A 22500-nucleotide genomic window follows, 5' to 3' on the forward strand; every position below is an offset into this window, starting at 1 on the left:
CGCTTTAATCTTTTGGAAAATTTCACGAATTATATAATAATCTTTCATAAAAAAACAAAATAAAAAACGAAAGAGTCAATGCCCGATCTCTGAATCTTAGCAGGTTTAGGTCTGGTTAGTACTTTGATGAGAGACTGCCTAGGAATACCAGGTGCTTTAAGCTTTTGGGTTTTCTTTCCTACTTATATAATGTACTGGCGATTCGATTGGCTGCTCTTTAAATAGCCCTCTCTTTGCAGCAGTCTTCGCTTACGGCCATACCAACCTGGGGGCGATAGAGTGCTCACAGGAAGTGACGTGGCAGTAGAGGGTGAGGAAGGCTCACCTAAGCTTGTTTGTATTTAATCTTTTTGTGTTTGTTTTAGGAGTTTTTGTTTTTTTGTTTTGTTTTTTATTTTTTGTTTAGTTTTATCCTCCCAACAGCGTATGCTGTTTGGGGGGAAAGTAAGTCTAATAGGTTGTTTATGTTAAAAATGGATGAATCTTTGGTGACGGACAAAGCAATGAAAGGAGGGACACAAAGGCAAAAAGAACCTGGACTGGAAAATCAATGACAAGAAGGAAACGGAATGGATAAAGATGAAAGAAGAGGTGCTGCAAAAAGAGTTTATATGAAGGAAGCAACAGTGATTGTGGAATTATTGCATGTTCAGGACGCAAAGGCAGAAGACATTATTAAAGCGATCGCAGGGAGAATCCGTGTGGCAAAAATTCTGGCTGTGAGACCAAGGCTAACAAAGGAATATGAAATTACCTTAGAGAATGAGGAGGATGCAGATGAATTAACCAATGGACTGACGGTTAAGGGAATAAACTGTGAGGTGAAAAGGCTGCAAAACAGGGACTATGTTGTCTCATTTATGCACCTGCCTGTCTATGTGAATGATGAGGACATCCTAAAGAAGCTAGAGGGATGGGGGGTAACCCCAGTCTCTAACATCAGGAGGAGGACATACCCAGGCACCAGCATCGAAGATGGGACAAGGTATATTAAAGTGCGGTTCCCCAAAGAGGTGGCCTCCCTGCCCTACAGCACCAAGATGGAGACAGCAGAAGGTCCACAGTTTTTTCGGGTGGTGCACAGTAACCAAGTGAAGACCTGTAGACTGTGCATGAGCCCAGACCACATGGTAAAGGACCTTGTGACCCAGAATTTACGTGTTACAAGTGCCTGGAAAGGGGCCACTTCACAAGAGACTGCAGAGCGGTGAGTTGCCCGGACTGCAGGAGAGTTTTGAATAAGTGTGAGTGCTGGATGGAAAACAACCAAAATCAAGAGGAGAAGGAGGGAAAGCAGGTGTATGAGAGAGATGAAGGCAAGGAGATGGAGGAAGAGGAGGAAGGAACGCAGGACGGTGGGAATAAAGAGAACAGTAATGGACAAGGAGAGGACGACAACGAACAAAGGATGCAGACTCAAATGGAAGGAGGAAAATTGGCACCAGTGCAAGAAACTGAAAGGGTACTGGACAGTGCATTGGACAAAATGGAGAAAAACTATCAAGAAGACAAAGAGAGTGAGGAAAGTAATGAGGATGTAGACACTGAAGTAAAGGCCTCAAAAGAAGAAGATTGCCCAAGGTAAGACCGAACCTGGATAAGGCTAGGAAAAAAGTGACACAAGAGAACCCTCTAGTAAATGTAAATAGATATGAAGTGTTGAAAGTCTCTGAGAGCGCGGACTGAGAAAATGGGTTTTATGCTTGTTTTATTATATTTTATGGTTTTAAGTGTTGTTGTTTTTAATGCTAGGGGACTGTTGAATGAAATGAAATTTGAAAAACTAAAAGAACTGTGTAAAAATGAGGATATTATTTTATTGCAAGAAACAAACTGGAGAAGGGGTGTAATGGATGTTTTTAAGAAGAGATGGGATGGAGAAATCTTTTTTAATAACGGAGAAGGACAAATGGGAAGAGGGGTAGCTATATTAATAAGAAAAAACAAGGAAATAGAAGGGGAACTTATCTATGATGATAAAAAAGGGAAATGTATAGGGGTAAAAATTAAATATGGAAATGAAGAATTTAATTTAATCAACCTACATGCGCCAAATGAAGAAAAAGAAAAGACTATGTTTTTTACTGTTTTAAGAGACTTGATAGAAGGATGGGGAAAAATAATAATGGCGGGTGATTTTAATACGGTTTTTAGTAAGAGAGATATGGCTGATGGAATGGTTTTTAAGTCAGATACAGGGAGAAAAGAATTAAGAGGTTTGATGGAGGGAAAAAATATGATAGATGTATGGAGAGAGAGGCATGAAAAGAAAAGAGAATTTTCTAGAAAACAGCTAGTCGGTAATTTTTTATGTCAAACAAGAATAGATCACTTTTTATGTACAAGAAACCTAACCTATTTTATAGAGGATGTAACTTATAAGGAAACTTCTTTGAGTGATCATAAAATGGTTTTAATGAGAATGAATTTTAAAGATGAAATTAAGGGACCTGGAGTTTGGATTTTAAACACAGAACTTTTAAAAAATAAAAGTTACAAACAAGGGATTGAAAATATAATAGAAGAAAAAAAAGAAAATGTAATGTATTGGGAAGACAAGAGATTGTGGTGGGAGAATGTAAAATATGAAATAAAAAAATATCCAATTAAGTATAGCAGGTTGATCCAGAAAGTGAAAAGGGCTAAAGAAAAAGAGAGAAGAGATAATTTAAAGGAAGAATTAAATAAGGAGGAGGTAAATGTGCAAAATGTTATAGTAATGGAGGAGGAATTGAAGAAATTTGAGGAAAGTAAATGTAATGGAGCAATGCTAAGAAGTAGAGCAAAATATACAGTAGAAGGAGAAAATGCACCAGGTTCTTCTTTAACCTAGGAAGGGGGAAAGCAAAATCGGAAATGATAAAAGAATTGAAAAATAAAAACGGTGAGGTAATTAAGGAAACAAAAGGAATTTTGGAAGTAGTAAGAAGCTATTATGAAGAATTATTTAAAACTAAAGATACAGATGGAAAAATGAGAAATGTATTATTACAACAAATAACAAAAAGAGTGGAGGTGGCAGACAAAATGGAATGCGATAGAGAAATAAAGCTAGATGAAATAACACAAGCAATAAATAATTTGAAAAACAAGAAAAGTCCTGGTATAGATGGGATAGGTAATGAGTTTTATAAAGTTTTTAAGGATAAAATAAGTTTGATTCTACAAGAAGTATATGAGGAGGTTTTTAAAAAAAGAGGCTTTCAATCAAAAAATGAGTATGGGTTTGATGAAAATAATATATAAAAGAAAGGGTGATAAGACACTTTTAAAGAATTTTAGACCAATAACCATGTTAAATACTGACTTGAAGATTTTAGCAAAGGTTTTAGCAAACAGATTGAAAAATGTTTTACCGAGTATAATAGAGACAAATCAGGCATATGGAGTAATTGGAAGAGACATAGCTGATATAACAAACAGTATAAGAGATGGGATAAGTTATGTCAGTGGAGAAGGCAAAAATGGTTATTTTATTAGTTTAGACTTTGAAAAAGCTTTCGATAGAGTAGAGCATGGATTTTTATTTTCGATTTTAGAGCAGTTTGGTTTTGGGGAGAATTTTATAAAGTGGTTAAAAATTTTATACAAAGATGCATTAACAAAAGTAAAGTGTAATGGTTTTTTAACAGAGCCTTTTATTTTAACTAGATCTATAAGACAAGGATGCCCGTTATCAGCGCAATTATATTCTTTAGTGGCAGAGCCTTTAGGACTGATAGTTAAAAACTGTAAAGAAATAAAAGGAATTGAAATAAATAGAGGAAAGGAGCTAAATAAGATCTACCAGTAAGCTGATGACACTACAATAATAGTGGAAAATTTGCAGAGTGTTAAAAATGTAATGGATAAAATCAATTTGTATTGTCAAGGGTCAGGAGCAAAGATAAATGAAGAGAAAACTGAATACATGAGATTTGGGAGGGTACCGGTTTTAACGGGGTGTTGGAGTTTCACAGAAGTGCAGGAATTTAAGATTTTAGGTGTGCTTTTAGGAAAAAATGAAAAGAATGTACAGGATAATATGTGGGGGGAAATAGTGGATGGGATGGAAAGAAGGTTGGTCTTTTGGAGAAACAGGTTTTTAAATTTAAAAGGAAAGATTTTAATAGTAAATGTTTTAATGTTATCAAAAATGTGGTACGTTTTACATGTAGCATCAATCCCGCTGTGGGTGAGACAAAGAATAAAAAAATCCATTTTAGAGTTTTTATGGGAAAAAAACCCCCAAGAATTGCTTACAACACTTTGATTGGGCCGGTAGAGGAGGGAGGGATGGGACTAGTAGATCTGGAACAAAAAATGAAGAGTATGAGGGTAAAAGTGGTCAAGAAATATTTAGATGATGAAAATAAAGAAGAATGGAAGGGAACTATGGAGTTTTATTTGAATAAGTGTGGAAATTTACAAATCGGAGACAATATTTTATGGATGAAACTGAAGAACTGGATGATACAAGGAATACCAGAATTTTACAAGGAAGTTTTAAGCGCTTGGGGGTCTTTTTTAGCAAAGGTGGATTTTAAACCTGTTGGAAGGGGAATCATTTTAAATCAACCTTTATTTTTAAACAAAAAGATTGGGACACAAGGAAAATAACTTTATTTTAAGAAGTGGGTAGATGTGGGCATTTTAAAAGTAAGGGACATTTTATATGAATTCAAAGAAGGTTTTTTACCCATACAAGTAATTATAGATGCAATGGAAGAAGCAAAAGAAGAGTACAATGTGGATGTGTTAAGAAAACAATATGAAGAGGTTAAAAGTAAAATTCCAGAGGACTGGTTGGAAATGATTCAAGAGGTGGGAGCGGGGAGAATAAAATGGAAGTATTTTTAAAATTGAATGACAAAGAGGTGTGTTTGAAATCATGTAATGTGAAAATGTTTTATCAGTATTTTAATTTCTCTGTTTTTAAAAAGCCAAAAGTCAATGATTTTTGGTTAAGACATTTCGATGGAATTCAAGAGAAGGATGTATGGAAAAATATAAGATGGGATTTTTTAGATACTGACCTGGAAGTTTTGGACTATTTTATTAGACACAATGTTATTTTTACTGGAATGAGATTGTGCAAAATAGGTATGGAGCCAGATGCTGTATGTAAGGTCTGTTTTAAAGAGGATGAGGGGATCTTGCACCTGTTTCTATATTGTGAAAAACTGAAAGAATTTTTTGACAAAACAAAAGAACTTGTGAAAGATTTAAGAGGGAATGAAGATGTTTTCAACTGGAATACAATCGTAATGTTTGGTTTGAATGAAAATATTACAAACAAAAAAGTCATTAATCTATTGATGGTTTTAGTAAAAAATGCAATATGGAAAAGGAGGAACGTGGCAAAAAATAGAAATTATGTAGCAGATGTATGGATGGTGTTTAAAGGACTGGTGGAAAATTATGGGCAAACCTTGTTTACATATTTTGAAACGGAGAAAAAATGGATACGTTTCATAAGATGTTTCCCACTGATGTTCTGTACACATTTAAAAAATACAAAATAACGTTGCCTAAGCAAGAGGACTTTTAACAATTGGTTTTATTTGGAATGTAAATTTCTGTTTTTAGGAGAGGCGTAATATATTATATGTGTTTTTATTTTGAAGAAAATATAATGTTTCAATGTGAAAACTGTAAGAAGAATTATATATGATGGAATTGTTTCAATAAAAAAAAAAAAAAAAAAAAAAAAAAAAAAAGCTATGCCCGATCTCGTCTAATCTCGGAAGCTAAGCAGGTTTGGGCCTGGTTAGTACTTGGATGGGAGACCGCCTGGGAATACCAGGTGCTGTAAGCTTTTTGGACATTTTTCACTTAGTATATAATAATTTTGCCAAAAAATAGAGTCAATGCCCGATCTCTGAATATTAGCAGGTTTTGCGCCTGGTTAGTACTTTGATTAGAGACTGCCTAGGAATACCAGGTGCTTTAAGCTTTTGGGTTTTCTTTCCTACTTATATAATGTACTGGTGATTAGATTGGTCGGTCTTTAAATAGCCCTCTCTTTGCAGCAGTCTTGGCTTACGGTCATACCAACCTGGCTATGCCCCATCTCGTCTGATCTCGGAAGCTAAGCAGGTTTGGGCCTGGTTGGTACTTGGATGGGAGACCGCCTCGGAATACCAGGTGCTGTAAGCTTTTTGGATATTTTTCACTTAGTATATAATAATTTTGCCAAAAAATAGAGTCAATGCCCTGATCTCTGAATCTTAGCAGGTTTAGGTCTGGTTAGTACTTGGATTGGAGACCGCCTGGGAATACCAGGTGCTGTAAGCTTTTTGGACATTTTTTCACTTAGTATATAATAATTTTGCCAAAAAATAGAGTCAATGCCCGATCTCTGAATCTTAGCAGGTTTAGGTCTTGTTAGTACTTTGATGAGAAACTGCCTAGGAATACCAGGTGCACTAAGCTTTTGGGTTTTCTTTCCTACTTATATAATGTTTCGGCGATTAGATTGGCTGGTCTTTAAATAGCCCTCTCTTTGCAGCAGTCTTCGCTTACGGCCATACCAACCTGGCTATGCCCGATCTCGTCTGATCTCGGAAGCTAAGCAGGTTTGGGCTTGGTTAGTACTTGGATGGGAGACCGCCTGGGAATACCAGGTGCTGTAAGCTTTTTGGACATTTTTCACTTAGTATATAATAATTTTGCCAAAAAATATAGTCAATGCCCGACCTCTGAATATTAGCAGGTTCGGGCATGGTTTACTTCATGGATGGGAGACTGCCTGGGAATACCAGGTGCTTTAATCTTTTGGAAAATTTCACGAATTATATGATAATCTTTCATTAAAAAAAAAAAAAAAAAAAAAAAAAAAAAGAGTCAATGCCCGATCTCTGAATCTTAGCAGGTTTAGGTCTGGTTAGTACTTTGATGAGAGACTGCCTAGGAATACCAGGTGCTGTTAGCTTTTGGGTTTTCTTTCCTACTTATATAATGTACTGGTGATTAGATTGGTCGGTCTTTAAATAGCCCTCTCTTTGCAGCAGTCTAGGCTTACGGTCATACCAACCTGGCTATGCCCCATCTCGTCTGATCTCGGAAGCTAAGCAGGTTTGGGCCTGGTTGGTACTTGGATGGGAGACCGCCTCGGAATACCAGGTGCTGTAAGCTTTTTGGACATTTTTCACTTAGTATATAATAATTTTGCCAAAAAATAGAGTCAATGCCCGATCTCTGAATCTTAGCAGGTTTAGGTCTTGTTAGTACTTGGATTGGAGACTGCCTGGGAATACCAGGCGCTTTAATCTTTTGGAAAATTTCACGAATTATATGATAATCTTTCATTAAAAAAAAAAAAAAAAAAAAAAAGAGTCAATGCCCGATCTCTGAATCTTAGGAGGTTTAGGTCTGGTTAGTACTTGGATGGGAGACCGCCAGGGAATACCAGGTGCTGTAAGCTTTTTGGACATTTTTCACTTAGTATATAATAATTTTGCCAAATAATAGAGTCAATGCCCGATCTCTGAATCTTAGCAGGTTTAGGTCTGGTTAGTACTTGGATTGGAGACCGCCTGGGAATACCAGGTGCTGTAAGCTTTTTGGATATTTTTCACTTAGTATATAATAATTTTGCCAAAAAATAGAGTCAATGCCCGATCTCTGAATCTTAGCAGGTTTAGGTCTTGTTAGTACTTGGATTGGAGACTGCCTGGGAATACCAGGCACTTTAATGTTTTGGAAAATTTCACGAATTATATAATAATCTTCCATAAAAAAAAAAAAAAAAAAAAAAAAAAAAAAACGAAAGAGTTAATGCCCGATCTCTGAATCTTAGCAGGTTTAGGTCTGGTTAGTACTTTGATGAGAGACTTCCTAGGAATACCAGGTGCTTTATGCTTTTGGGTTTTCTTTCCTACTTATATAATGTACTGGCGATTAGATTGGTCGGTCTTTAAATAGCCCTCTCTTTGCATCAGTCTTGGCTTACGGCCATACCACCCTGAGCACGCCCTAGTGGAAACAGGAAGTGGTACAGCTTGCAGGAGGATATCAAACAACAAGTGTGGAGAGTTGAGAATTGGAAACTGAAGCCTTGAAGTTAAAAACAACCTTTTTAAAAAAGGTGAACTGGTCTGTTTTAAAGTCATTTAATCCCCAAACAGCTTTTGCTGTTTGGGGATAAATACTTTCTACACTGAGAAGGCTACAACACGGTGTGACAAATGGAGAATGCAAAAGGACAGGAGAAAAGGAACACAAGAGAAATGGACGGAGAGCTGGGTCAAAGAAAAAGGCATTATGAAAAGAGGCTCACAGTGTTGGTGGAAATAGAAGGAGAAGATAGACTAACAATGATGGAGATACTGAAGAAAGTGAGAGAAGAATGTGGAGTGGTGATCGGATGTAGATTCAAAACACCAAAAGAATACGAGTTGACAATGGAGGAGGAAAAAGGAAAGGAGAAATTGTTGGATGGGCTTAAGATAAAGAATAGTCGGGTGATGGCGAAAGAGGTGGACTGTATGGAGATGGTGGTCTCGTTCCTTGGGTTACCAACATACATACAGGATGAGGAGATACTTAAAAAGCTGTCTGAATGGGGAGTTAAAGCAACCTCAAGTGTGAGAAGGAGAATGTGGCCAGGGACGGATATCGCTGATGGAACAAGATTTTTAAAGGTAAAGTTCAATGAGGTGGTAAAATCACTGCCGTATTCAACGAAGTTTGAGACATTAGGAGGGACGGAACACTTCAGGGTAATACATGATAGGCAAGTGAAAGTCTGTCGCCTGTGCATTCAGCCAGGTCATATTGTAAGAGACTGTCCAAGCTTCAGCTGTTTTAAGTGTCAAAGGCAAGGTCATTACGCGAGAGAGTGCAAGGAAGAGAACTGCAAAATGTGCAATATGCGACCTGGATTATGCGTGTGTGAAACCCCAGCAGAGATAGGTGAGAGAAACAGCAATGGGGAGGATTCGGATCAGTATGAGGTGGATGAGGAGGCGGAGATCGAAGGAGAGGTAGGTGAAATGACTGGACAAGAAGAGAGAAGGGATGCATGGAGTTGGGAAGAAAGAACAACGGAATGGAGAGCGATTGTGGATGTGAGTGATCAAGAGGAGGAGGCTGCAGGGAGGAGATGGAGAGAGAGAGAGAAAAAAAAGAAAGAGAGGGAAGCGGAACCTGGAAAAAAGATGGAAAGGAACATCTTGGAGTGTGAAGACAGAGAGGGGGAAGGAGTGAAAGCTGATGGCAAGAGTCAGGAGGGTGACAATGTGAAAAGGCAAGAAGAAAAGTTGCAGGTGGAGAGCGCTGGAGGGAAGAGAGAGGTGCAAGAAAGTCTGGTGACAATTGACGACGAGGACATGGACACAAGTAAAGGGGAAAGGGTGCAGAAGAAAAGAAAGAAGAAAGAAATAGAGGAGCATATGGCAGAAAGTAAGTGTCTGGAATTAACAAAATGAGGATGATTCTTTTAAAAATGACAATACTTGCTATGTGGGGCTTTATGAACATTGCCTGTTTGAATAGCAATGGATTAAGAGATGAAAATAAGTTTGAGAAGGTCAAGGGATTGTTAAAAGCTGAAGTATTCTGTTTGCAAGAAACACATTGGTCTGATGATATAATGGACAACATAAGGAAGAGGTGGGAAGGGGAAATTTTTGTGAATCATGGGAATGCAAAATCCTGTGGTGTGGCAACTCTTATAAAAGGAGATATATTGAATAATGTGAAGCAAGTATACAAGGATGGTAATGGGAGACTGTTAGTGACTGAATTTGTGTTTCAAAATGAATGTTTCAGGCTGATAAACATTTATGCACCTAACATAGAAAACGAAAGAAAAGAAATATTTAAAGAAATTAAGCCGTTATGTAAAGGCAACTATATTGTAGTTGGGGATTTCAATGTATGGTGCACGAGACTGGATGCATCAAGTAGTGCAAACTTTAAATCAGATGCATCCAGGAAATATCTAACTGAATGGATGCAAAATGAGGACATAGTAGATGTATGGAGGGAAGAAAATCCCTACAAAAAAGACTTCTCTAGAAGACAATTGGTGATGGGTGTTTTGAAACAGAGCAGAATAGATTTATGTTTAACCAAAAGGGAAATGTTGAAATATGTAAAAAATGTGAAATATAAGTTTGTGGGAATAAGTGATCATGCTATGATGATGGTTAAGATGGATGTAAACGAGGTGGAGGGGGGGGGTAATGTGGTGTTTGAATGCAGACTTGCTAAAAGAAGAGACATACAAAGAAAATATCAAAAAATGTATAGATTATGAAATGCAAAATGCGTTATTTGATGAAAATGTATGTGAGTGGTGGGAAAAAATGAAAGGGACGATTAAAAAAAGAAGTATTAGATATGCAAAACAAAGGGATTTTATGAGGAGGAGTAAAATTGAGGATATGCAAAACGAACTGAAGAGGGAAGCAGAAAAAATAGAAGGTAATCCTGAGCAAGACAAAGAACGCTTTATGCAAATAAAAGCAGAAATAGAAGAGTATAAAAAAGAAAAAAGTAAGGGTGCAATAATAAGTAGTAGAGCACAGTATGCGTTAGAGGGAGAAAGAAGCACAAAGTTCTTTCTAAACTTAGAAAAGAAAAAACAGAGGAAAAAGCATATAACAGAGCTGGAAAATGAAAAAGGTGAGAAGATTACTGATTATGTGGGGATAATAAGAGAAGTAGAAATATTTTATAAAAAGCTATTTAAGAAAGAAGGGGTAAAACAGGAGTGTGTGGATGAAGTTTTAAATACTGTGAGTAAAAGGTTAAGTGAAAACGAGAAAAATATATGTGAAAGCGATATAATTATCGAAGAAATAAAAGAAGCAATAAAACAGACAAAAAAGAACAAAAGCCCGGGCTCAGATGGCTTAACGCATGAGTTTTATTAGACCTTTGAAGAGATTGTAGCGCCAATATTGTTGAAGGTTTATAGGAGTATGGAAGAGAGAGGGGAAATGCCAGAATCTATGGGGTTAGGAATAATTACAGTACTATATAAAAATAAAGGAAGTCCACATAAGCTAGGAAATTACAGACCATTAAGTCTTCTAAACACAGATTATAAAATATTGACAAAAGTGCTGGCAAATAAGATAAAAGAGGTAGTAGGGTCAATAGTATCATTAAGCCAAGCCTATAGCATAAAGGGTAGAGATATTACAGATACAATTTGCACAATAAGGGACATAGTAGAAGGGATGGGGAAAGATGGGAAAGGGGGATTGGTTTTATCTATAGACTTAAACAAGGCATTTGACAGGGTGGAACATAGCTTTATAGAACAGACAATGGGGAGATTTGGGTTTGGAGAGAGGATGCAAAAGTGGATAAAATTAATATATGGAAATGCTAAAAGTTGTGTTAAAGTTAATGGGGTGTTAACTGACCCCTTCCCTTTAGAGAGGTCAGTAAGGCAAGGTTGTCCGTTGTCTGCAATATTATATTCAATAACAGCTGAGCCACTGGCGACACTTATAAAAAAAGATAAGGAAATAAAAGGTATTCAAATACCAAAGGGGGGATTGAGTGTAATACACCAATATGCAGATGATACAACTTTTACAGTTAGGGATATAGAGAGTATAAATAAAATAAGAAAACAGATAGAAAAATATGGGGAAGCATCAGGTGCAAAAATAAATGTGGATAAATCTGAAATAATGGGTATAGGATGAGTAAGGGTTGAAGGGTTAGATATTCCATTCAGAATAACGAAATATTTTATAAAAATTTTAGGGGTAAACGTAGGAGAGAATGCAAAAGAGGCAAGGGATGCAACATGGTCAGGGGTGCTAAACAAAATCAAGCAAGTGTTACAGTATTGGAGACTAAGGGAATTAAGACTAAGAGGGAAAGTTGTGGTGGTTAATTCTTGATTGTTATCCAAATGTAATTATGTGTTGGGAGCAATTGATTTACCAGACTGGGTGTTAAATGGAATAAAAGAGGCTGTGAATAATTTTGTATGGGGTGGGAAAAGAGCAAAAATATCAGCAAACACATTAATAGCAGATTATAGTGAGGGGGGATTAAAATTGGTAGATTTAGATGTGAAAAGGAAGGCAATAAGAGTTAAGACAGTAAAAAAATATTTATGTGGTAAAGCAGAATATGGTTGGAAGGGGTATTTGAGAAAATATTTAAATCAAAGTGGTGGATGTGGTGAAGAAGGAGTGTTTATGGTTTTAAAAAAGCCAATGATTGAAAAATTTCCGTTGTTTTACCAAGAAGTGTTTACTGCATGGGCTGAATTTGTGATAAATGTAAACTATGAATGTGAAAACATAAATCAAATACACAATCAGCCAATTTTTATGAACCCAAGAATAAGGAGGGGAGGGAAAATGCTCTACAACAGACTGTTCATGAGAGCAGGGGTAAGGAAAGTAAAGGATTTGGTGTATGAATATGTAAAGGGTTTCTTACCAAATAGGGCAATATATGATTCTGTGGTGGGGTGGGATGAAAAAATTGACAAAGCAAAAGTGGATGGTGAGTGTGAAAACATTAAAACAAGCCTGCCTGAAAAGTGGGTAGAAGGGATTCAAAGAGAAACTGTTAAAGTGGGAGATTGGGGAATGCCTGAAATGTATATTGTGGAAAATGGGAGAAAAAAGTTTTTGATGGAGATAAATGTGAAAACTATATACAAAATTATGGTCAGAAAGGAAATCAAAGTGCCTGCATCAGAGGCGGTATGGCCAAGACTCTTTCCTGATATGAAGGTAAAGACAATATGGAGAAACTTAAATGTCAAATACAATGGACTGGACTGTGAGAATTTGGACTTTAAGCTACGACACAACAGAATTTATACAAAGGTGGTAATTCATCAAATGAACAAAAATGTGAGTAGAGAATGTGATTTATGTGAGACAGAGGCTGAAACTTTGATGCACATTTTCTTTGAGTGCAAAGAACTTGAGGAGTTTCATGCAAAAATGAAAAAACTGATAAAAGATGGAATAGGCAAGGAGTTTGCAGAGGATGAGTGGAAAAAAATGTTTTTATTTGGAGAACGTATAAATTATAAGGATAGAAAGGTGAATTTTTGGAATTTGATTTTGAGTAATGCAAGATATGCAATATGGGTGAGGAGGAATATGGCATACTTTGAGAGAAAGAAAGTAGATGTGATTGGAATTTTCAAGAGTATTGTTAGAAAGAGTGTGTATATAATGTGGAAATACCTAAGCAAAGAAGAATTTGAAAAAGCATTTGTAGAAGAAAATGGATTTATAAGTACAACTGAAGGGTTAAGTTTAACATTTTGAAAAACAAGGTTACGTTAAAGTTAGGTAATTAGTTTTGGTTTGGGTTTGAGTGAAGTAATGTGATTAAATTTCAAAGTTGATGCTGTATATGTTAAATATAATTAACATGTAATACGTTTGAAAGTGAATTGTTGGAAATATGATTTATGTTATTATTATTTTTAAGTACTTTTTGATAATAAAAAAAAAAAAAAAAAAAATCTCGGAAGCTAAGCAGGTTTGGGCCTGGTTGGTACTTGGATGGGAGACCGCCTCGGAATACCAGGTGCTGTAAGCTTTTTGGATATTTTTCACTTAGTATATAATAATTTTGCCAAAAAATAGAGTCAATGCCCTGATCTCTGAATCTTAGCAGGTTTAGGTCTGGTTAGTACTTGGATTGGAGACCGCCTGGGAATACCAGGTGCTGTAAGCTTTTTGGACATTTTTTCACTTAGTATATAATAATTTTGCCAAAAAATAGAGTCAATGCCCGATCTCTGAATCTTAGCAGGTTTAGGTCTTGTTAGTACTTTGATGAGAGACTGCCTAGGAATACCAGGTGCACTAAGCTTTTGGGTTTTCTTTCCTACTTATATAATGTTTCGGCGATTAGATTGGCTGGTCTTTAAATAGCCCTCTCTTTGCAGCAGTCTTCGCTTACGGCCATACCAAACTGGCTATGCCCGATCTCGTCTGATCTCGGAAGCTAAGCAGGTTTGGGCCTGGTTAGTACTTGGATGGGAGACAGCCTGGGAATACCAGGTGCTGTAAGCTTTTTGGACATTTTTCACTTAGTATATAATAATTTTGCCAAAAAATATAGTCAATGCCCGACCTCTGAATATTAGCAGGTTCGGGCATGGTTTACTTCATGGATGGGAGACTGCCTGGGAATACCAGGTGCTTTAATCTTTTGGAAAATTTCACGAATTATATGATAATCTTTCATAAAAAAAAAAAAAAAAAAAAAGAGTCAAGAGTCAATGCCCGATCTCTTAATCTTAGCAGGTTAAGGTCTGGTTAGTACTTTGATGAGAGACTGCCTAGGAATACCAGGTGCTTTAAGCTTTTGGGTTTTCTTTCCTACTTATATAATGTACTGGTGATTAGATTGGTCGGTCTTTAAATAGCCCTCTCTTTGCAGCAGTCTTGGCTTACGGTCATACCAACCTGGCTATGCCCCATCTTGTCTGATCTCGGAAGCTAAGCAGGTTTGGGCCTGGTTGGTACTTGGATGGGAGACCGCCTCGGAATACCAGGTGCTGTAAGCTTTTTGGAAATTTTTCACTTAGTATATAATAATTTTGCCAAAAAATAGAGTCAATGCCCTGATCTCTGAATCTTAGCAGGTTTAGGTCTGGTTAGTACTTGGATTGGAGACCGCCTGGGAGTACCAGGTGCTGTAAGCTTTTTGGACATTTTTCACTTAGTATATAATAATTTTGCCAAATAATAGAGTCAATGCCCGATCTCTGAATATTAGCAGGTTTGGGCCTGGTTAGTACATGGATGGGAGACTGCCTGGGAATACCAGGCGCTTTAATCTTTTGGAAAATTTCACGAATTATATGATAATCTTTCATTAAAAAAAAAAAAAAAAAAAAAAAAAAGAGTCAATGCCCGACCTCTGAATATTAGCAGGTTCGGGCATGGTTTACTTCATGGATGGGAGACTGCCTGGGAATACCAGGTGCTTTAATCTTTTTGGAAAATTTCACAAATTATATAATAATCTTTCATTAAAAAAAAAAAAAAAAAAAAAGAGTCAATGCCTGATCTCTGAATCTTAGCAGGTTTAGGTCTGGTTAGTACTTTGATGAGAGACTGCCTAGGAATACCAGGTGCTTTAAGATTTTGGGTTTTCTTTCCTACTTATATAATGTACTGGTGATTAGATTGGTCGGTCTTTAAATAGCCCTCTCTTTGCAGCAGCATCTAAAGCGATATCATTGACTTGATTGCAAATAAAAACAGACACTATTTCAACTGAACAGAGATGACATAACTGAATTCAATGATGAACTGCCTTTAACTATCATTTTGCATTATTGAGAAACTGTTTTCCAAATGAATGTTGTTCAGTGCTTTGGCGCAATGCATTTTGTTTAAAGCACTATATAAATAAAGGTGATTGATTGATTGATTGATTTAATCTTTTTGGAAAATTTCACGAATTATATAATAATCTTTCATTAAAAAAAAAAAAAAGAGTCAATGCCCGATCTCTGAATCTTAGCAGGTTTAGGTCTGGTTAGTACTTGGATGAGAGACTGCCTAGGAATACCAGGTGCTTTAAGCTTTTGGGTTTTCTTTCCTACTTATATAAAGTACTGGTGATTAGATTGGTCGGTCTTTAAATAGCCCTCTCTTTGCAGCAGTCTTAGCTTACAGTCATACCAACCTGGCTATGCCCCATCTCGTCTAATCTCGGAAGCTAAGCAGGTTTGGGCCTGGTTGGTACTTGGATGGGAAACTGCCTCGGAATAACAGGTGCTGTAAGCTTTTTGGAAATTTTTCACTTTCACTATACTGGCGATTAGATTGGCTGGTCTTTAAATAGTCCTCTCTTTGCAGCAGTCTTCGCATACGGCCATACCAATCTGAGGGCTCTAGAGTGCAACAGGAAGTGAGTTGGCAGTAGTAGGAAGAGAGAGGCTCTTCCATTTTGTAGTTTGGTTTAGTTTTATTAGTTGGTTTGTTTTTTTGTTTGTGTTGAGTTTATATTAGTTAGTGTTGTTTTTTTTTAACCCCAAACAGTTTATACTGTTTGGGGTTTCATATAACAAAATGACAGATTTAATGGACAAAGGACACGGACTGTCAAATGGACATGAGATGGGGATCAGAGAATCTGGATATATTGCTGACGAGATGGAAAGGAATATGAATGAAGGGAATGCTGAAAGCAGGAATGAGACTTGGGCAAAGGTGGTTTCAAGGAGAAAACAAGATGGAAAAACCAATGGACAAGACAGAAAAATAGAACTACAAACAACTGAAGGTACTGGAACTAATAATGGAGTTGAAGAAAAAAGAAATGATTTATCTCAACGACAGCAAATGATAAAGAAATTGAGCCACCAAACAAAGTATCAGAGGCAATACAGAAAAGAAGCAACATTAACAATGACTGTAAAAGATATAGAAAACACAACAGTAATAATGATCATTAAATCAGTTGAAGAGAAAGTAGGAAATGGAAAACTGATCGGACTAAGAAGAAAGAATAACAATGAATTTGAAATGACTATGGAAAGTGAGTTGGACTGTGATTCACTGTTGAATGGAATCATGATTAACGGAAAAGAATGTGAGATAAGGAAACTGTGTGCAACAGAAAGGATGGTATCTTTCTTGAGTCTGCCCAGCTATATAGAAGATGAGGAAATCATTCAAAAACTGATAGATTGGGGAGTAACTCCCATATTGCCTCTAAGAAGGAGATATCATCTGGGGACAACAGTGGTGGACGGAACACGTTTTCTAAAGGTAAAGCTTCCAAAAGAAGTGACATCTTTGCCATATAATACCAGTTTCATGACTGAAGAAGGAGTGCAGTACTACAGAGTGATTCATGACAACCAATTGAAGACATGCAGGATCTGTGTAAGTGTGTAACATGAGAAAAAGGACTGTCCGCAATTCAAATGTCGAGACTGTTTTGAGCAGGGGCATTATGCGCGGGACTGCAAAGTCCCACGGTGCCAAGGCTGCGACAAAGCAATCATGAGATGCAGATGTGAGATGGAACATGAGGTAAATGAGGACACAAATATGGACGTACAGGAGGTGATGGGAGATACTGCAACTGAGCATTTAAATGATTCACTGCGGCAGACTCAAGGAAAGGAAGATGAACAGGACAATGAGGAAGAGGAGGAAACCAACAAAGATGAGAATGAAGAAAAGAACAAAGATGGAGAACAAGGAATGGAGACGGGAGAAGGAGTAGACAAAGAGGAAATAAATCTGATTAACAAAGACTTTTCTAAGGAAAAGGAAGAAGTGGACACGACTGGGATGGACTATGAAAAAGGTCAAGAAAAGGATGAGGATAAGGGAATGAAGATACTGCCGGAGGTAAGAGAAGTGGAAAATGGGGGGAGGATTCTTGGTTTGGAAAATAAAGGAATAGAAAGACTGAATAGAGGTGTAAAAGCAAGAACAAAAGGTGGAGTAGACATTCAACAGGTTCTTAAAAAGCAGAAAATAAGAAGAGAAGCGCTAAAGGAAAGGAGGAAAAGTGGAAAAGGGGGAAGAAAGACATGTTTTCTTTAAAGACAATGAAACTAATTGAGTGGTGGTTATTGGTTTATCCTGTGTTTTCCTTAATGAGTTATCTAAGTATTGTTTCATTGGTGATTAGATTGGTCGGTCTTTAAATAGCCCTCTCTTTGCAGCAGTCTTGGCTTACGGTCATACCAACCTGGCTATGCCCCATCTCGTTTGATCTCGGAAGCTAAGCAGGTTTGGGCCTGGTTGGTACTTGGATGGGAGACCACCTCGGAATAACAGGTGCTGTAAGCTTTTTGGAAATGTTTCACTTAGTATATAATAATTTTGCCAAAAAATAGAGTCAATGCCCTGATCTCTGAATCTTAGCAGGTTTAGGTCTGGTTAGTACTTGGATGGGAGACCGCCTGGGAATACCAGGTGCTGTAAGCTTTTTGGAAATTTTTCACTAAGTATATAATAATTTTGCCAAATAATAGAGTCAATGCCCGATCTCTGAATCTTAGCAGGTTTAGGTCTGGTTAGTACTTTGATGAGAGACTGCCTAGGAATACCAGGTGCTTTAAGCTTTTGGGTTTTCTTTCCTACTTATATCATGTACTGGCGATTAGATTGGCTGGTCTTTAAATAGCCCTCTCTTTGCAGCAGTCTTCGCTTACGGCCATACCAACCTGGTTATGTCCGATCTCGTCTGATCTCGGAAGCTAAACAGGTTTAGGCCTGGTTAGTACTTGGATGGGAGACCACCTCCGAATAACAGGTGCTGTAAGCTTTTTGGAAATTTTTCACTAAGTATATAATAATTTTTCCAAATAATAGAGTCAATGCCCGATCTCTGAATCTTAGCAGGTTTAGGTCTGGTTAGTACTTTGATGAGAGACTACCTAGGAATACCAGGTGCTTTAAGCTTTTGGGTTTTCTTTCCTACTTATATTATATCACGTTTTCTAAAGGTAAAGTTTCCAAAAGAAGTGACATCTTTGCCATATAATACCAGGTTCATGACTGAAGAAGGAGTGCAGTACTACAGAGTGATTCATGACAACCAATTGAAGACATGCAGGATCTGTGTAAGTGTGTAACATGAGATAAAGGACTGTCCGCAATTCAAATGTCGAGACTGTTTTGAGCAGGGGCATTATGCGCGGGACTGCAAAGTCCCACGGTGCCAAGGCTGCGACAAAGCAATCATGAGATGCAGATGTGAGATGGAACATGAGGTAAATGAGGACACAAATATGGACGTACAGGAGGTGATGGGAGATACTGCAACTGAGCATTTAAATGATTCACTGCGGCAGACTCAAGGAAAGGAAGATGAACAGGACAATGAGGAAGAGGAGGAAACCAACAAAGATGAGAATGAAGAAAAGAACAAAGATGGAGAACAAGGAATGGAGACGGGAGAAGGAGTAGACAAAGAGGAAATAAATCTGATTAACAAAGACTTTTCTAAGGAAAAGGAAGAAGTGGACACGACTGGGATGGACTATGAAAAAGGTCAAGAAAAGGATGAGGATAAGGGAATGAAGATACTGCCGGAGGTAAGAGAAGTGGAAAATGGGGGGAGGATTCTTGGTTTGGAAAATAAAGGAATAGAAAGACTGAATAGAGGTGTAAAAGCAAGAACAAAAGGTGGAGTAGACATTCAACAGGTTCTTAAAAAGCAGAAAATAAGAAGAGAAGCGCTAAAGGAAAGGAGGAAAATTGGAAATGGGGGAAGCAAGACATGTTTTCCTTAATGAGTTATCTAAGTATTGTTTCATTGAAGGCTAGAGACTTATCCCGAAGTCTAAAGTTTGAAAGATTGATGTGTCTGACTAAAAAGAGTGATATGTTATGTCTACAATGAATGAGGTGGGAAGATAAAATAAGTCATGAAATTAGAAAATTGTGGAATGTAGAAATGTATAGTAATTGTGATATAGGAAGGAAAAAAAAAGAGGGGTCGCTATTTTAATAAACGTCAAGAATGAGTGTTTTTTTAATTGCATCTTAAACATTGCAAGGTTTATTAAATGGAGCAGAAGAAACATGGTCAAACAAAAGAAGACAAAAATACAAGTGTGCAATTTTTTTAGGATAAAGATGTGTTTTATTCTAAATGTTCTGTTTTGTTACTATAATTTGAAAGATGAAAAATAAGTGTTTGTAAAAAAAAAAGTGTAAAAGGGAATCAATTCCTTGAAATGACATATTTTCATTTTAATGTATTATTGCAAAAATATGATTTTGATTGTTTTTAAAATGTATGTTAATTATTCTTTTAATATTGATTTGAGTCTTTTTTAGAAAAAAAAATGTTAAAAGACTGTTTTAAAAGGAAATAAGACTTTAAATAAAAAAAAAAATAAAAAAAATAAAAAAAAGCTATGCCCGATTTCGTCTGATCTCGGAAGCTAAGCAGGTTTGGCCTCGTTAGTACTTGGATGGGAGACCGCCTGGGAATACCAGGTGCTGTAAGCTTTTTGGACATTTTTCACTTAGTATATAATAATTTTGCCAAAAAATAGAGTCAATGACCGATCTCTGAATCTTAGCAGGTTTAGACCTGGTTAGTACTTTGATGAGAGACTGCCTAGGAATACCAGGTGCTTTAAGCTTTTGGGTTTTCTTTCCTACTTATATAATGTACTGGTGATTAGATTGGTCGTTCTTTAAATAGCCCTCTCTTTGCAGCAGTCTTAGCTTATGGTCATACCAACCTGGCTATGCCCCATCTCGTCTGATCTCGGAAGCTAAGCAGGTTTGGGCTTGGTTAGTACTTGGATTGGAGACTGCCTGGGAATACCAGGTGCTGTAAGCTTTTGGACATTTTTCACTTAGTATATAATAATTTTTCCAAATAATAGAGTCAATGCCCGATCTCTGAATCTTAGCAGGATTAGGTCTGGTTAGTACTTGGATGGGAGACCACCTGGGGATACCAGGTGCTGTAAGCTTTTTGGACATTTTTCACTTAGTATATAATAATTTTGCCAAATAATAGAGTCAATGCCCGATCTCTGAATCTTAGCAGGTTTAGATCTGGTTAGTACTTTGATGAGAGACTGCCTAGGAATACCAGGTGCTTTAAGCTTTTGGGTTTTCTTTCCTACTTATATAATGTACTGGTGATTAGATTGGTCGGTCTTTAAATAGCCCTCTCTTTGCAGCAGTCTTAGCTTATGGTCATACCAACCTGGCTATGCCCCATCTCGTCTGATCTCGGAAGCTAAGCAGGTTTGGGCTTGGTTGGTACTTGGATGGGAGACCGCCTCGGAATAACAGGTGCTGTAAGCTTTTTGGAAATGTTTCACTTAGTATATAATAATTTTGCCAAAAAATAGAGTCAATGCCCTGATCTCTGAATCTTAGCAGGTTTAGGTCTGGTTAGTACTTGGATTGGAGACCGCCTGGGAATACCAGGTGCTGTAAGCTTTTTGGACATTTTTCACTTAGTATTTAATAATTTTTCCAAATAATAGAGTCAATGCCCGATCTCTGAATCTTAGCAGGTTTAGGTCTGGTTAGTACTTTGATGAGAGACTACCTAGGAATACCAGGTGCTTTAAGCTTTTGGGTTTTCTTTCCTACTTATATAATGTACTGGCGATTAGATTGGCTGGTCTTTAAATAGCCCTCTCTTTGCAGCAGTCTTCGCTTACGGCCATACCAATCTGAGGGCGCTAGAGTGCAACAGGAAGTGAGTTGGCAGTAGTAGGAAGAGAGAGGCTCTTCCTTTTTGTAGTTTGGTTTAGTTTTATTAGTTGGTTTGTTTTTTTTTGTTTGTGTTGAGTTTATATTAGTTAGTGTTTTTTTTTTAACCCCAAACAGTTTATACTGTTTGGGGTTTCATATAACAAAATGACAGATTTAATGGACAAAGGACACGGACTGTCAAATGGACATGAGATGGGGATCAGAGAATCTGGATATATTGCTGACGAGATGGAAAGGAATATGAATGAAGGGAATGCTGAAAGCAGGAATGAGACTTGGGCAAAGGTGGTTTCAAGGAGAAAACAAGATGTAAAAACCAATGGACAAGACAGAAAAATAGCACTACAAACAACTGAAGGTACTGGAACTAATAATGGAGTTGAAGAAAAAAGAAATGATTTATCTCAACGACAGCAAATGATAAAGAAATTGAGCCACCAAACAAAGTATCAGAGGCAATACAGAAAAGAAGCAACATTAACAATGACTGTAAAAGATATAGAAAACACAACAGTAATAATGATCATTAAATCAGTTGAAGAGAAAGTAGGAATTGGAAAACTGATCGGACTAAGAAGAAAGAATAACAATGAATTTGAAATGACTATGGAAAGTGAGTTGGACTCTTATTCACTGTTGAATGGAATCATGATTAACGGAAAAGAATGTGAGATAAGGAAACTGTGTGCAACAGAAAGGATGGTATCTTTCTTGAGTCTGCCCAGCTATATAGAAGATGAGGAAATCATTCAAAAACTGATAGATTGGGGAGTAACTCCCATATTGCCTCTAAGAAGGAGATATCATCCGGGGACAACAGTGGCGGACGGAACACGTTTTCTAAAGGTAAAGTTTCCAAAAGAAGTGACATCTTTGCCATATAATACCAGTTTCATGACTGAAGAAGGAGTGCAGTACTACAGAGTGATTCATGACAACCAATTGAAGACATGCAGGATCTGTGTAAGTGTGTAACATGAGAAAAAGGACTGTCCGCAATTCAAATGTCGAGACTGTTTTGAGCAGGGGCATTATGCGCGTGACTGCAAACTCCCACGGTGCCAAGGCTGCGACAAAGCAATCATGAGATGCAGATGTGAGATGGAACATGAGGTAAATGAGGACACAAATATGGACGTACAGGAGGTGATGGGAGATACTGCAACTGAGCATTTAAATGATTCACTGCGGCAGACTCAAGGAAAGGAAGATGAACAGGACAATGAGGAAGAGGAGGAAACCAACAAAGATGAGAATGAAGAAAAGAACAAAGATGGAGAACAAGGAATGGAGACGGGAGAAGGAGTAGACAAAGAGGAAATAAATCTGATTAACA

The 22500-nt window shown here is 37.2% G+C and overlaps 1 protein-coding gene, 4 non-coding genes and 6 pseudogenes across 5 annotated transcripts in view; all 11 read left to right on the top strand.

Moving 5' to 3' along the window:
* The first annotated feature begins 6019 nt into the window (after nucleotides 1-6019).
* On the top strand, nucleotides 6020-6138 carry LOC113095672 (5S ribosomal RNA). Its single transcript, XR_003288392.1, has one exon. It is a non-coding gene; the product is annotated as a 5S ribosomal RNA (ribosomal RNA).
* Nucleotides 6139-6498: 360 nt separating this feature from the next.
* LOC113095655 (5S ribosomal RNA) lies at nucleotides 6499-6617 on the top strand. Its single transcript, XR_003288376.1, has one exon. It is a non-coding gene; the product is annotated as a 5S ribosomal RNA (ribosomal RNA).
* A 380-nt stretch (nucleotides 6618-6997) lies between these two features.
* On the top strand, nucleotides 6998-7116 carry LOC113095673 (5S ribosomal RNA). The gene has a single exon (XR_003288393.1). It is a non-coding gene; the product is annotated as a 5S ribosomal RNA (ribosomal RNA).
* Nucleotides 7117-13884: 6768 nt separating this feature from the next.
* On the top strand, nucleotides 13885-14003 carry LOC113095667 (5S ribosomal RNA). The gene has a single exon (XR_003288387.1). It is a non-coding gene; the product is annotated as a 5S ribosomal RNA (ribosomal RNA).
* Nucleotides 14004-14381: 378 nt separating this feature from the next.
* Nucleotides 14382-14500, top strand: LOC113095681 (uncharacterized; annotated as a pseudogene).
* Nucleotides 14501-15612: 1112 nt separating this feature from the next.
* Nucleotides 15613-15731, top strand: LOC113095642 (uncharacterized; annotated as a pseudogene).
* A 1224-nt stretch (nucleotides 15732-16955) lies between these two features.
* LOC113095629 (myb-like protein X) overlaps nucleotides 16956-22500 on the top strand; it is a gene marked incomplete at its 3' end in the record, with an annotated part of 17071 nt that continues 11526 nt past the window's right edge. The window contains exons 1-4 of the mRNA XM_026261037.1: nucleotides 16956-17309; nucleotides 18416-18532; nucleotides 18596-19006; nucleotides 22308-22500. The exon at nucleotides 22308-22500 is cut by the window's right edge and continues 101 nt beyond it. Coding sequence (XP_026116822.1) covers nucleotides 16956-17309; nucleotides 18416-18532; nucleotides 18596-19006; nucleotides 22308-22500 — 1075 coding nt within the window. The remainder of the gene's footprint in view (nucleotides 17310-18415; nucleotides 18533-18595; nucleotides 19007-22307) is intronic.
* LOC113095680 (uncharacterized) lies at nucleotides 17638-17756 on the top strand (annotated as a pseudogene).
* Nucleotides 18116-18234, top strand: LOC113095676 (uncharacterized; annotated as a pseudogene).
* On the top strand, nucleotides 20150-20268 carry LOC113095677 (uncharacterized; annotated as a pseudogene).
* Nucleotides 20626-20744, top strand: LOC113095689 (uncharacterized; annotated as a pseudogene).

This window comes from Carassius auratus, unplaced genomic scaffold, assembly GCF_003368295.1.
Source record: "Carassius auratus strain Wakin unplaced genomic scaffold, ASM336829v1 scaf_tig00215760, whole genome shotgun sequence".
In the NCBI taxonomy this organism is placed as follows: domain Eukaryota; kingdom Metazoa; phylum Chordata; class Actinopteri; order Cypriniformes; family Cyprinidae; genus Carassius; species Carassius auratus.